The sequence below is a fragment of the Watersipora subatra genome, chromosome 1 (assembly GCF_963576615.1).
Source record: "Watersipora subatra chromosome 1, tzWatSuba1.1, whole genome shotgun sequence".
NCBI classification, from domain to species: Eukaryota; Metazoa; Bryozoa; class Gymnolaemata; order Cheilostomatida; family Watersiporidae; genus Watersipora; species Watersipora subatra.
Window position 1 is genome coordinate 43,676,166 of NC_088708.1, and position 15,163 is coordinate 43,691,328.

A 15,163-nucleotide genomic window follows, 5' to 3' on the forward strand; every position below is an offset into this window, starting at 1 on the left:
TAAGACCGGAAATTGAAACGCTGAGCGACAAAAAATAGAACGATTAAGTCGTGCGCATTTCACGAAAAAATAACGTGCACTTTTCACCAGTCTATAGCATTGTCGAATTGCCGAAGGTTTCGATAATTAATGTAGGAGTACTGAAATCGTTTCATTTTTGCCGATTTCAAATTAACTGACATTTCAGACACATTTGAGTACTTTGGTATTCTAACTGATGTCCAACGCAGTGTAAGTAAAGGAAATGACAATGATATTTTTTCTAACAATTTTTATGAAATTACGATATTTAATTATAAGTTTGGATATTATTCTTGATACTTCTTGATATTGTTAGCTATGACGTTTTGAAATGTAAACAAAATTGTGCATTGGTTTTCTATTATTACTGTATTACTATTACTAAGTTTGGATATTCTTTTTGATACTTCTTGATATTGTTAGCTATGACGTTTTTAAATGTAAACAAAATTGTTCATTGGTTTTCTATTATTCCTGTATTACTATATTAATAATATTGGTTATTCTAATAATATCAGTGCATTTTACTTCTAATATTGCATTTCTCCTATTGCAGGGGAGAGATATAAACATATAATCTTTTCTTTCATTATTGCTGTTTGTTGTATATAATAACACCCACACCCAGTACATTACAGCTACTATTGCAGTTATCCTATTGCACTGCAGTGCCATTTGACTGCTAATATTGCATTTCTCAACCATCAGTACCCTTTATTTTTTCCAATATCACTTTGGTCGTGGGCTGTATGACAGTGGAATTTCTAGTAGGTCAATTTCTCCTTAGGTTATCTGTGGTTTGGGAACTGCATTCTTGTTTGATTTTCTTTTCTTTGTTCTCTGTTACCGTGTTTTAGGTTATCTACACTCTGATTAAGGTTTCCTATTTTTGGACCTATTTTCGTTCGGAGTTGAGTGCTTGCTTCTTTAATATCTGATTTTTTTCTGGTTCTTTATTTCTTGTATAGCTAATGAGAGTTGATTTTGTATGTCTACCATAAACTTTTTATCAACCAAGATCATCTCAGATTGTCTTTCCTTTGCCTTTTCTATTGTCTTTATCGAACTTGGAGCTGTGTTGTGTTCTAGAAGAGAATTGGAATTGGTAATCATATGTAGATTGTCATGACAGGTCCTATTTGAGTGTTTATCTGACTGAAAGAATAACAGAGACTTAATTAACTTATTTGAAATCTGCGACTTTCTACTGTTAACATGGAACAGTTTGAAGGGAACCAATTAGTCAGTATTGGTTTGATAACCTCTTCAGCATAAGACATTGCCATACAGCCCTGGATGAATATTGTGCAGTTGTTTTATACTGAGATGAACAGCGAGTGAGTTTTGTTGCTAAACTGTTTGCTGAGGCTTTCTTTTAGAATACTCTTTGGAACAGCTTTTGGAGTTGTATTCCATAGCTCTCCTATTTTAGCTGTCTACTTGGTTGTATGGTCAGGGAATACATAAATCGAAAAGATTGAAAGTGCTGGCACATACCCTAACTGTGCAGCTATTAATTTTATAGTATGTCATGTCCTCCTTTACGACCGTGTTTGAGAACGAATCTTCCATGGATGTCTTGAATTATGTCACTATACGCTTTGTTGATGCTCATGAGGTTAATGCATTCGTCTTTCTGTTCCTTGTTGTTCTTGTCAGGGTGGAATTTTTGTGATAGTATACTGAAGTGATTTTCGGCTGTGGCCATGCTTTCAGCGGGCTTAATTCAAGTTTTCAGAATACTTTGGAGGTAGTAATTCATTCCTTTTAAAAAAATTTATCTAATAGCTTTATTGACTCAATCTAGTGTGATGTGTTGTAATATATCACTTTTTTCAATTATTTTTAAGTAAAACGCAAAAATGTGTAAGAAAAAATTCCTACCTTGTCATGGTGAATACGGAAGAAATTATGTTATATGCATTAATCCGAATCCACACATGCATCTGTGTGGAATTTGCTTTATCTTATTCTATTTTGACTGTGTTCAGTTTATTCACTTTGCTTAGCTTGTGCGCACTAATTTGATTATTATGGGTTTAGTTGCTGGTGAATGTCTTAAGCTATCATAAGCAGTATTGATATTTACTAGTAAAGAACACTTTTTTATTTTGAAAGTCCAATATTTAAAAGACACAACTACCAAAATTCTAAAGCAATAATATTAATGGCAGAAAGTTAAAATAGTCAATAAAAGTTACACCCAATCGCTGTCTATGTTCTTCTGCTGAGTCCCACAAAACAGTTAGTCTTGACAGTCAAACAAAAGTTATGACAGTCCATAGATGTAGAGGCTCAGTAGTTGAGATAGCGGAGGAAAAGGGGCTCAGCTGATAATGTTAGAGAAAGGGCTCCACAGGCAGCGGAAAGAGCCTTAGCAGGCAAAGAGAAAGAGGATGAGTCATTAATTGTTTCGAGATCCAATTAACAAAATCTCCTCAAATCTAGTTGTAGTCCTCAACATGAGCAGTAAAAACTTTTTATATAACTATGGTGCAAGCATAGTAGGTAAGTTCTCTGCATTGAAGGGTGAAACTTGAGTTTTGGTGTAGACCAATTAGTTGTGCAAATTTGATCTTGAAGCAAACTCACATATGTGATAGAACATGTCATACATTTGTTCACCGGCAGTTTGTTACACACCACCTTATTTTGTACTGAAGTTTTGGTAATTTGTAATACTTACCTTTAATGAAGGTTTATTAATCCTGATACCAGAGATTTACATTAACCAAGAAACTTTGGTCCTCCAGGAAATGTTAACGCTGGTCACAAAATATGTTGTGCAATAGTTTTTAAGCGATCTATTTGCCAATACCCTACAGAATAGATGTAGCTCTGTAGCAGAATCAGGTATTTTTGTTGAAAATTTATTGGCAACTAGTATCGTTATCACAAACCTAAAGAGTTTAGCAATATAAAATGTTCATTTATCGATGCTTGTTGCATTCAGCATATTCAGTTACTTTGCAACACCTCTCTTGCGCATGTACTTGAAACATGGTAATGAGGCTTTATATTCTTCTTGTAGTGTGTATTTAGTGAAGGTATGAATATTCTGCTAAGCAAAAGTAGTATAAATTTAAGCTAACAATGTTATTGTAAGCTGAGTACACTATTCCTTGTTTTGTAGATTGTAGAGCAAACTTATGGCTGACTATCACGAGAGGAAGTTTGTAGACTGGGTTAAGGGCAAGGCAGCAGCATTAAATGATGAGAATGTATATGAAGCCAAGTCATGGCTTCTCACCGGAGCGAGCATATACCCTAACAATATATCAATGAAGGTTTGTTTGCTTTGAAAATTACGTCTACTAAAAGCTTTTACAGCTGTATACGAGGTTCATTTTGCTCAGGAGTCGATCTCTCTTACAGATGATGTGCTATAAGCTGGCAAAACAAGACCACAATGTTGTGCTGTGTTGCAGTCATCTGACGACAATGTAAGTAAAGTTTAGTTATTAACTAGTCATTGCTGTTTTACCGTTCATTTCATCACCTTCAGTGTCAAGATGTAAAGCGATCGTTGCTTATCTGTCTAGGCTGGGCAGCAGCAGCAGTGACTCTCATGCTGAGCTTCAAGAAGAGATTCAGTTGTTGCTGAGGGCTGTGCAGATGGACACACCAACATCTGTTGAGGATAAAATTAATGCTGGTGGGATGTAAAAGTTTTTTCTTGTTCAATTTTGTTTAAACAAAGAGCAGATTCTGAAAGCCTCCTTACATTAGCTGCTTAGTTGAAAATATTAAACACTAGGCCATTCATGTTAAGTTGTTTCTGCCAGAAACTATAGCTACATTTTTTAAAAAAACATTTTTTTAATAATAGTTTGTAATGTAAACTAATTACTGTTTCAATTTGTAGTTTCATAGTTTTAGCACAATTAGTCTGGGACCATCCACTATTCATATTTGTCAGATTTTTATTTTTTTGGCTGTAGTGTAATTTTTCAACCATTCTTTAGCGCTAAGTAAATAAAACTCTATTAAGCCGTTTGTTTTTACTGATGTTTATGGCCAACCAATTACCATATTTTACAAGAAATTTAAGCTTTATGAATGTTGTTTTCTAATGACCACAGAGATTTTCCGCAACCTTCCTAATGATGTTCAATGCAAAGTGCTAAAGAGGCTTTCCTCAACTTGTGAAGATGTGATAAGAAAGTGCTCATTACTGCTGTTACTCATCAAGACCAATCAGAGCTATGCTAAGGAATGTGGGGTTGGTTTTTCTTCTATCTCCTCATTGTATGGGAAGTTTTAACAATGTTGACATGTGTATATTCTACATACTCTCCGCATACTATCCAAATTTGCATCTTTAGCATAGTTGAACATTTTTGCAGATTCTCCTAATAGAGAGCCTATTCCAGGCAGAGATGAATGAAAGCCCACATACCATTCGAAATGTCTATCGGAAATACTTTGGTCAGTGTTTGTTGTCTCTGTTTGTTCGTGAAGGTGTACTAAACAATGCTAATTGATGCCTTTCTCTACGTCGACTAATTCATGTGTCGAAATTGTTTTAGCGGCTGCTGTTTCAATTTTTACTCACTATATTAATCATTGTTACATTATGCTGCCACAGTTTCTGTTACAGTCAGTGATGTGCTGCCACTGATGTTACAAGACAATCCTACTGGAACTGACAAAAAGATTTTGCTGGGCTGGCTAGACAAAGCCTTTCAGTATTATGTTGTCTCTGCCTTCCACTCTCAAAAAGAAGGTCTGACTTATCAGCACTCTCTTAAAGAGTATGGAGCACTTTTTGCTTGTAGCATGTACTTTTCATCATGTTTTAAAATTTCAACAGAATCTAATTATTATGGGTAGAAAATAGCATCAGTACCTCACATGCTGGTCATCTTTCATGAGTTACATGTTAAGTTGGAGATGTTGAGTTTTTGAAAACTGAATCTATAAATTGAACTCTTGTTTGTGTTGCTTTCACCAAGCACACCTGCTGTGTCAGTCATCATGGAAAATAATTGGCTGGTCGTTTGATCTTGCAATATAATATTACCATAAATAGTAACTGCACGTAAGATAACTGTTTGGTCTCTAAAAACAGCTGTTAGTAATTCGTCTTTCACAACAAATATCTCTAAATAGCTTCTGGAATTATGTGAGACCCTTTTCTCACAATATATCATTAGAGCTGTCACATTTTCCATACCCAATTAAAAAGTTGAGCGCTTCAAGTGTCTAAAAATGTAATCATCGGTTTATAAATGGTTAACTTTCTGCACAAACCTTCCATGCTAGCGGAGTTAGTCTATTAAGAGCTTCTCACATTAGTGTTTATATTTAATAACTTTTATAAGAATGCGACTTATGCACTTTTAGCCCTTGGTTACTCTATTTCATTTTATTTGATGCAGGCATTATGTCTCCCACTGGCAGCAAGACACCTCCGCATGGCTCTATAAAGGAGGCGAGACCTTGGGAGAGTCTGGCTGCCTTGCTTCTTCTTACAGGTCAGCAAATCAAAGTCTGGGAGATCAGTGCCGAACATTTCCTGTCCGAGTAAGTATTTATTCTACATATACTTAATACAAGTCTCATAGATATTTAGGTTATGATCCTCATGATCCCAGCTCTGTTATTCTAATAGATATATACATAAAGTTACGCTGCATATATGTTGTTATTGCATAGACATCTATGAACAGCATTGTTAAATCTCGGACGTCATAACCTAAAGGGTCTGTCTGATTGCCGACTCAAATATACATTCTGCCATTTTATATTCATACTAACCGAATGCCCGGTGTTACACGGGTGTTAAAAAACAGCTTGAAAACAGTGACAGGTAATGTAGTTGCCTGCCACTTTCCGTTAGCCTGGCACATTGCCAATGGCTAATTTGACTAAGCTAGTATCCATATTGTTAAACTTAGTAATGTGAGAGCAAGCTTTAGTGATGTTGCGCTGTAGCGCAGAGTGCTACGCGTATTTTAATCTAGATAATGATTTATATCGCTCAATGAATCCACTGCATCTCACATAGCTTAATGGGTTAGTTTATCGCCTGGTGAATGGGTGGTTCCGAGATCAAATCTTCCGTGATACTGATGCATTATTGCTATATATTAATCAGCTATAGCTGGAAAGACCGAACGACAGACTTTGAGAAATATATATACATGTATATAGAGTACAACGTTGTTGTACTATTCATATACATCCTTAATAAATCACTCCTAAAGTTGTGTATAGCGTATTGCTGACAGGCTTTTATGTAGCATAACGCATAGACATATATGCCAATGTGTGTGCATATATTACTACACATAAACAACTACCTAGAAATACATATTCTTGCAGTGAGTCTTTAGTACACTATCTTTCTACCCTCAAGCAACGGTTATCAAAGGATTATAGTAAAACCATGAAAAGAGAATTTATATACATTGGCACATATCACCTCCTCAAGCAAGTGCATGCATATAATGCTCTGAAGAAAAAGATGAAGCCCATGTGTCTTGTGCAGCGAGTGTTTGGTAAGTTCACAGCTGCTGAAGCTGTTTTATTAATGTTACCCATCACAAGCTGTAACAGAATTATTTTTTATTCGTCAAATCCATTATATGGCGTGCCTTCTTTATTGAAGAAATTGTCGTACTTTGAATGCAGTAGTAAAGCTTCAAATATTTAGAATTTTAAGAGGACAAATGGCTTTTTAGATCTGGAATGGTAAACCTTCAATGCATTTTTCTGAAGAATTGTCCAAGTACAATCTATTAAATACGTAAACCATGAACTGCTAGCATCATGTGTGTTGTTAACAAAATTTTTCTTTGTTAATTATGTTAGATAAAATATCTCCAAAAAAAGGAAAGAAAAGCACTGCTTCAAGTGGTCATCTTACGTTGGCTGCAGCTAATAATATACAACATGGAGAGAGCCTTGTTTCAACATTCAATGCAGCTTGCAACATCTGGGCTTTGCTACACAATGATAGTATTTATGCCAAAGGTTGGTTTACCTCTTGCTATCTTCATTAGCCACACCAACCAGCTAATTTACTTCTCAAAGAACAATACAAGTATGTTTTTACTGCTGTTGCAATGGGTTTATGAACAGATATATACAAATTTACTTAATGTGAACTCGTAGAGTCTTTGTCTCAGTTTTCAACCCAAAAATGGCCACGATATAGGCTTAATGTTTTAATAATTAGTGTTTATCTCCTCTCTTCCTATTCTGTATACTGATTATCACTGTATGTCTATGTAGTTAAACAGCCCAACTTCATCTTTTGATTGCCTCAATATACAAATCTGTTGATGTCGAATTGGAGCAAATATTTATTTTGATGCACAAAGAAATTTCCAACATATGCTGCCCAAAATTTCTCAAAGCGTTGTAGTTTTGTGAACCAGTGTATAAGTCACACAGTTCTCCTCCATATAGTTTGGCTTTGTGGTGCTTTAATAATATTAAACAGTACTTCATAACTTCCCTTCTCAGGCTTAAAATCATAACTTCTAAGAAGACTAGTGTGAATGGTACTACTGGTAAAAGAAAGAATGCATTACTTTTAATTAAAGCATCAAACATTGTCAATCAAATCTTTTTTAATATCCAAAGCTGTTGAATATTAGTTGTGAAGAAGGTGAAGCAAAGAAACTAGTGAAAGTGGCGAGGCTGGCCATGATAATGAAACATACAATGTAAAAGTATTAAATATAACAATGATTAATTTTAAGTTTTAAAGCTAGTCTGTGTCGGACTAACTCTGTAGCCCTATCAGCACCTTTACCTACTCAATGCTTGTCCCTTTCATCAGCAAAGCTACACTGCAATCCTCCTGTTTTAATGTAAAGTCGCATGACAATAAAAACACTTTTTATTTATTGTTACTTAACTTACTAGCTTAGCTTACTTAGTTTCTTACAGCTTTTACATAATTTTATGTAATGCATTTTTCAATGCAATATGTAATTGTCTTAGTTTTTGAACTGTTCAACTGTTGAATGAAATGTATTATAAGAATATTTGCTCTAACATATAACAGCCTCAGCATATACAGCCAATGTTATAAAAAATAAACTCCATATGTCAACGTTTATCTTTACTTCATTATTCTTTTGATTGACTTATCTCAACAATTGCAACATTTTGCACTTCAGGCTTTATGGAACTCCTGACTAGGCTTGATCACGCAAAATGGCGCTCTATTCTCTCAAGCTTCAATCGAGATCGAATCGTTTACCACAAGGAATATAAAGATTATCCAATTGCTAATGATGCTGCAACAGATGATGGCTACTATGCATTACAGAAGGCTTGCTGTCAGTTTGCACTTGGAATGCACCAGGTAAAAGGCTTTTCACAAAGTGATGTAAGGCGTGAGTTTACCTCTGCCAATATGAAATTTATTTTACATCGATGGCTTGCTATTTGTAAGGAGCCAATCTAATGTTTTACTAATCTTTTGCGTGAGCTGACTCATAAAAGAGCAGTCAAAAGGTTTGTTGGCATCAGCACAAGAAATTAGATGCATTATAATAATTTCTTAATATTCAGAGTTGATTATGGTTGATAGTTACTTATGGGATTTTGGTATATACTGTTGTCTAGGATGCATGTCACGCCGTGCTCTCGGCCCTGACCAGGGACATCATACACTCAGATAATCTCTGCAAATGCCGTGAGACTTGGCAGTCAAGTGAAGGAAATGTGCAGTTTCTTTTTGTGTCCCACCCTAAAGATCTTTTTGACTCTGGAATTATTATTCTGATGTCTGCCTTGAAGGTGAGCATTGGCTTTTAATTGCTGTTGCTCATTTGTCAAATTTTGCCACATTGATGTTTTTGAATTTTATCATCAAAGAATTGAACTGAAATATATTGTACCATTGTTCCATAATTTTTTACATAATGTTAAAAACTTGACCAAGTGCCCTATGATTCAGGTGTTATACCATATTCAATCAACCTCATCAGGTTGCGCCTTTGTGGTATGCAAACCTCAGAAAAAATGTATAAACCGTTTTTGTCTAGGAATGCCTCGATGATTCAGCAAATGATGAGATTATAGGAGACCTTTGCGTTCTCTGTCAATCTGACTGGCTCAAACATAAGGATATCTTCTTAAACAATCTTATTCCTCGAATAGTTGCCGCAAAGACCTTCAAATACCCTTGCTTCTTCGACTACATCACAAGTAACTTTATCTCATTTCTAATTTATATTTAGCAAGGCTTTTGCATCTATATTAACAGCATCTTTATTGAATAGATACCTAACTAGTGTTTTCAAGTGAACTGGCAGTCTTGCATCCTCAGTTACTAAAGTAACTAAACTTCTATCCTTAGTTGCATTAGTTACGAAAAGGTGTTGAACATGCATTTGTGAGTGCAGATCAAAAAATTATGCCATTAGGTACGTATGTTGAATTCATTTGCCGAACTGCACATCTCTAAACTGTCAAAGAATTACATAATTCTTTTAGTTTGAAAGTGATGTTATATTAAAGTAAAAAGCTATATTGTTAAAGCATTCAGTGACCACTAGATCGGACTACACTATTTACAGATACAGAGATGCTTGAGGAGTTTGCCTACCTACATACCGAGCAAGGCGGCAATATAAACCTGCAGATACTTGCAATGAATATTCCCAAGTAAGCTACTTGTTCTGTAGTTATGAATTGCAAGCTCCGGCAGCGATCAATAGGTATTAGAGTGATGCATTAATATAACGCTTGCCTGATAGAGTATCAAGTTCAGTCTTATGTGCAGAATGAGAGTCGGCTGATGGCCTTCGATACTTGCCAGAAAAGCTTGGTAGAGCACTGGCTACAATGAAACTTTGACCCTAATATAAAAGGAGCCAAGAGGCCAGAGGTTCAATCAGAGTTATGGGCCAAGTTAGATTCGGCAAAACATTGGGCTGAGGTTACCATAGCACAAGATTTAGCCAAGAACTTGACTCTTTCACTACCGCATTAAAATCTTACCGAATGAATATTCTGCCTGAATTAATAAAACGAATTTTTCGAAAAGCTGATATACCGTTAGTATTTTAACAATATCTCGAGAATAAAAACAGATATCGTTTTACTGTAAAATGCATCTAATTCAAAACAGAATTCTCTACAAGATAAGTACAAAGTGAATTCCATGCTCGTAAAATATCCAACGTTTAATTTGCGTGGAACGAATGCGGTGTGTTTTTCTTTGCCATGACGATAACGATTTGGTTTTGCCGTTTTAAAAAATGATCAGAAATGGAATCGTTGAACCAAAATAATTTCTTTTAGGTGCACGTGATTGGCAACAAGGTTGTTTCACCAGAGACAAATTTTGATTGGTCTTGCTAATGTGTAGGCCTTGTAATGAAAAGAAAAGTGAAACCCTATTTATAAGCCAATATATCGTTTTACAGTTGGTACTTTTATCACCGCGAATTGTTAAAAATGTTTAGCCAAAAAAATTGCTATTGATAGCAAGTGATTGGCAACAAGGTTGTTTTACTGGAGACCAAATTTGATTGGTCTAGCTATTTTATAGGTTTCGTAATTAAAAGAAATGTGAAACCATATTGAAAAGCGAAAGAGTTAAGGCCCGGTGAAAAAGCTGCGAAGTCAGTTGTCAGGACAGAAGTGCAAACTTCGGCAAAATGCATTTGAAAAAATCACCTGGAGTCGCACAATTTAACCCTCAGACGACACGGATCAATCGGCAGGCAGATTGGTCTAGAGAGTAGTTGTGGCTATCTGCAGTGGCAGCAAATCTAGAAAGCCCCTGGTGTTGGAATACAGGGGCCGAGAAAAGGCGGCAATCTCAAGGTATTAACGGGCCAGGGCCATTTGCTTCTACACCATACAATGAGCAAGTTCTCTTCCGAATAAACAGCAATATCTACACCACAGCCACAGATACAAATCTACCTTCTGACAAACCTGCCAACCTGAGTCAACCAGGTGAAACACAGGTTGAGTCTTGTGCTGAGAGGCTGACTTGTTTCCTTAAAGTTCCCACAGCAAAAGCCCTTCTCCTCCCAGCAAAAGGAGAAAGCCCGCCGGTTGCTAGAGAATCATTATTGCTGGAGTCGGCTAGTCATCTATACTGCCAGTCTTGGACGAACCTTGCGACTGACAGAAGACAACCTAGCCTTCACCAAGTCCGAGGTACAATGGCGAGAGTGTGAAAAACCAGCTCAAGTTTCAACTTCTCTTGCCTCCCATTGCTGAGTAAACAGTCCCCCAGAGCCTCCACTGGGGAAGAGTGCGGTGGCAGAGTGCAGAGACCCGGGTCAGCCGCCTAGCCAATCCCATGTCCGACGTTATAGCCGGACTGAGTCTCGGCACAGCGGGAGACTCGGCTGTAAGCGAGTCAGCTCGGCCTATGGAGTTGACTAAAGAAAAGATCGATGGGATGATGCGATCAAGGGGCGGAGCCTAGCAAATGAGCAAATGTATATAAAGAACCCAGATAATCCGAAGAAGGCAGAGATTACTGGCAATATTTTGCATGTTGTTCTGTTGTAATTCGCGCACACTGATCACATGCACTTATAAAATAATACTTTTGAAATATATATACATCTTATAGCTTGCACTCAGTGGTTTTAATTTTGAGGAGCAGTGAATGGAGCCAGGAGTTTTCAAGTTTCAAAATTTAGTAACAATACCTTTTAGTGTGCTTTTGAGAATGGGTTGTTTTTCATAAGATCATTTCAAATAGACATTATGAGGACTCAATTGTTTCAGGCCAAGAACTGTAACCAGGGGTGTAAGCAGATTTGCTCAGGAAGATTTCAAGGCAGCATTTGAGAAGCAGATATTGCGATCTAGCGAATGCGTGCAAGGATTGATTGTAAGATTTCTGATCGAAAGACGTAATGAACTTCTCTCAAGGCTTTCATAATACATGTATTTGTACATTGACTACATGTAAATATACAGGCAATGCATTGGCTAACATGTATTTTGCAATGTGAACAAGTAATGTTCGTAGTTTCATCTAAATCGCTATATACTATAGCAACATATATGTATCCACCAGTTTTCAATTCCATAAGGGTCACATTTGTTTGATCACTGGACTATTATTATCAAACATGCATCGTCGACACTGTGGTGCTGCTTAGGTTTTACGACTGATAGTGTTGACCTTTCTATGAGTATCTGTGGTATTACCAATACCATTATCCAAGTAGATCGATCTCCGTAAGCAAAATTAGTGTGATACCTTGGTAGTGGCTGTAATGCTGGGTCAAGGAGTAAAATCAGTAGAATCAAAATGGTCCTAAGAATAAATTCAAAGGATGTTTATAATATGTCTATATATCTGTGTAGTTAAGACATTGGATAAAACCTGTTGACTATCTTTTCATTCGCACGCAGATATCACTGTTGTGATGGGGAATGTCACAATACCTGAAGTACTGAAGCATGTTCTGATCAGATTATTTAAATGCTAAGTTAGCAAGCATCTTTTGCTGTCACATTCCCAAAGCCAAACTTGATAAAGGATACATGAATGGGGATGAAATCTGTTGATCTGTCGTTGCATCCTTGAGGTTGTTCTAAATAAATAAAATATGGATAACTTATCAAACATACTCAACCATTGTTACAAGGAGTAATTGGGAGGGATCCACAAATTAATAAAATCTCACATACAGCGCCTAATGTTCATGACAGGAGTTGCCCATTCAATATGTATACTTGTAAAACTCTGGTCATCGTGACAATCCAGAAACTCAAACTCATGACAGTCAGCTTGGTGGACTGATCTACCCCCTCTCTCCCCAACTAATTAACCACCTTCCAAGAATACTAAATATTCATTTCAGTACTATAATGGTGCGTTTACACTGGCCGACACCGACTCCGATTAGGTGCCAATACCCCGACTCAGACAGGTACCTCCGACATTTCACGTATGGGTGCCGACACCGACTCCCACTTTACATTGCAACGATCAAACGATTTTTGTCGGTACCAACAGCCAATCACAGCGTTTCGCCGTTCTGATCTTCACCCGACCACGCGAAGACGATTACACATAAAAATCAACGCGCTTGATGTGGAAAATTATATACTAGTACTACACTACTACTACTGCTCCTACTACTACTGCTAGAAGCAACTACTGAATGCCAAGCAATGAATGAATGATGAGGCAATGAAAATCCGAGCAAAGAACTGTACGTGCAGTTCTTTCGTCCGAGTAATTATAATAAATAAAATGAATAATGAAGAAGATTGAATGGTGAATGTATATTTGTGGTAGTAGTAGTGCGATGGACGCCGGGCCAACACTTTACACTTCTTGTAATTATTTGTTTGTATATATTTTATATGTCTGTAAATATTTTATTATATGAGTTGTCCTTTTTATTCTCTCTTTATTGCCTTTTTATTGTTGGCCTTGTTACTCGTTATGCTATCAATTGTCGTCGTTTATGTTGTCATATCAACGCACTAGCGGGCCTAATAATTGGCCATTTAAACATTGCTAGCCGGTGTTCTCACTCGGTCCCGTTAGCCGGAACGGGCAATTTTATTGTATATAAGGGAGCAACGCTCACTTAGTGGACAGAGCAAATGTCCGTACGCTCCTCAGCTAGTGAATTTCCTTCGCTAATAAAACATTGAATGAAATCACACGCAATTTATTTCTGTATGACATAATCTAAATCGTGCCAAGTAAGGGCCGGCAAATTTCTTGACAGTTGTATTTACAGTCGTACTAGTAGTAGAACTAGTAGTAGTCGTACAACTGGCTATTCACTTTTAATTAATTTAAATTAAAGAAAAAAACTTGGATTTTTTGGTACTCTCGTGTTCACATCGTTGCTAGCCATGCTGGTTCACTAGTAAAAAGAGAACGAGGGAAAGTTTAATGACAGTCTTCTAGCCTCTCATTAAACCTAGCCCTTTAGTTTCATAAACTTAGCACTGTCATTAAAGCCTAGGCTCATTTAACCAGAGGCTCCTAGCTTCTGATTGGCTGATGAGCGTCCGACTTGTCGGTGCAACCGGGCACTGCTGGGTAGCTCCGACACCGACTTTCAGATCGGTGCCGACACCGATTTTTCTGTTCACACCTACCGACACCGACTCATCAAATTTGTCTGTGCACGACAAAATCGGCCAGTGTAAACGCACCATAATAAGAGCAGTGACATTGAAAGTTATGGGTGAGAGAAGGGTTATAAAAGCAGACTGCCAGAGCTCCATTCATTACATAGAACACATTTAATGTGAAAAAGCAGGCCAACCACAAGCAATGCTGGGCTCAATTGGCAATCCTAGAATTTTCGTGTTTTGTACGAATGCGCCATGATCTGATTACAAACTCAAGAATTCGAACCAAAATAAAACATTTGTTTTCAAAAATCTTCAATTACTATCAATGAGTGAGTCTTTTGTCGTTATATCTCCTGTATCTTTCGTTTTTTCAAAATGATCTGCTATAATTTTTTTAATTTCAGTATGTAAATGATGCTAGCTAGTTATAAAACTATTCACATCATAAATGCTGTATGGTGCAAGTTGGTAAGTTTTAAACTTTTTGCTATATGCAACTAAAATGTTGCCCTTTTCATCCTTTGTGACACTTTAAAACCACAAACATTCTCAGGAGTCTGACAGTTGAATTTGTGTCTAACGAATACTTGAGCAATGGAAATATTCGGTCTAGTTCTATGGGCAAGTCTGCACTAGTTTATTCAATTTTACTATTTCTTTTGGAATTCTCTATGCAACATCCAAAATTTCACTTTGGATGTTGCATAGAGAATTTCCACGCCCAAAACTTTGACAGTGAAACCTAATTTAGTTAGGTATTCAAAGCAGAAAATATTGAATTTAACGTTGGATGAGTGAATCTTTGGTGAGTTATTTGATTTTTTTAATGCCACACTCGAACACAGTTAAAACTTTTAACCTGTTCTTCGAATCTAACAGTAAAATTTATGCCCAGCACTGCATAACCGAGCATCCTAAAAAATACAATTTTATTTAAGTTATTTGAGGAGGTTTGCTCAGAGTTATTTGATTATATCAGTAAAATATTGTGACCAATAGACATTAACAATAAGTTTCCACTAAAGTGGAGTTTATGGAATTGCCAACAACTTGCATTTGCAGCTAGATAAAAATTGCCATTGAAAAGAGATAT

At 36.6% G+C, this 15,163-nt stretch overlaps 1 protein-coding gene across 1 annotated transcript in view; it reads left to right on the forward strand.

Moving 5' to 3' along the window:
- The window catches only part of LOC137403639 (integrator complex subunit 10-like), a 36,521-nt gene extending 24,059 nt beyond the window's left edge, over positions 1 to 12,462 (forward strand). Inside the window, exons 2-15 of the mRNA XM_068089622.1 lie at positions 3,155 to 3,308; positions 3,397 to 3,464; positions 3,564 to 3,676; positions 4,104 to 4,243; positions 4,368 to 4,449; positions 4,622 to 4,747; positions 5,403 to 5,547; positions 6,349 to 6,524; positions 6,838 to 6,999; positions 8,157 to 8,344; positions 8,608 to 8,781; positions 9,030 to 9,192; positions 9,564 to 9,651; positions 11,743 to 12,462. Of these exons, the coding sequence (XP_067945723.1) occupies positions 3,171 to 3,308; positions 3,397 to 3,464; positions 3,564 to 3,676; positions 4,104 to 4,243; positions 4,368 to 4,449; positions 4,622 to 4,747; positions 5,403 to 5,547; positions 6,349 to 6,524; positions 6,838 to 6,999; positions 8,157 to 8,344; positions 8,608 to 8,781; positions 9,030 to 9,192; positions 9,564 to 9,651; positions 11,743 to 11,899 (1,920 nt within the window). The 5' untranslated portion in view covers positions 3,155 to 3,170 and the 3' untranslated portion in view covers positions 11,900 to 12,462. The remainder of the gene's footprint in view (positions 1 to 3,154; positions 3,309 to 3,396; positions 3,465 to 3,563; positions 3,677 to 4,103; positions 4,244 to 4,367; positions 4,450 to 4,621; positions 4,748 to 5,402; positions 5,548 to 6,348; positions 6,525 to 6,837; positions 7,000 to 8,156; positions 8,345 to 8,607; positions 8,782 to 9,029; positions 9,193 to 9,563; positions 9,652 to 11,742) is intronic.
- Positions 12,463 to 15,163: the final 2,701 nt, after the last annotated feature.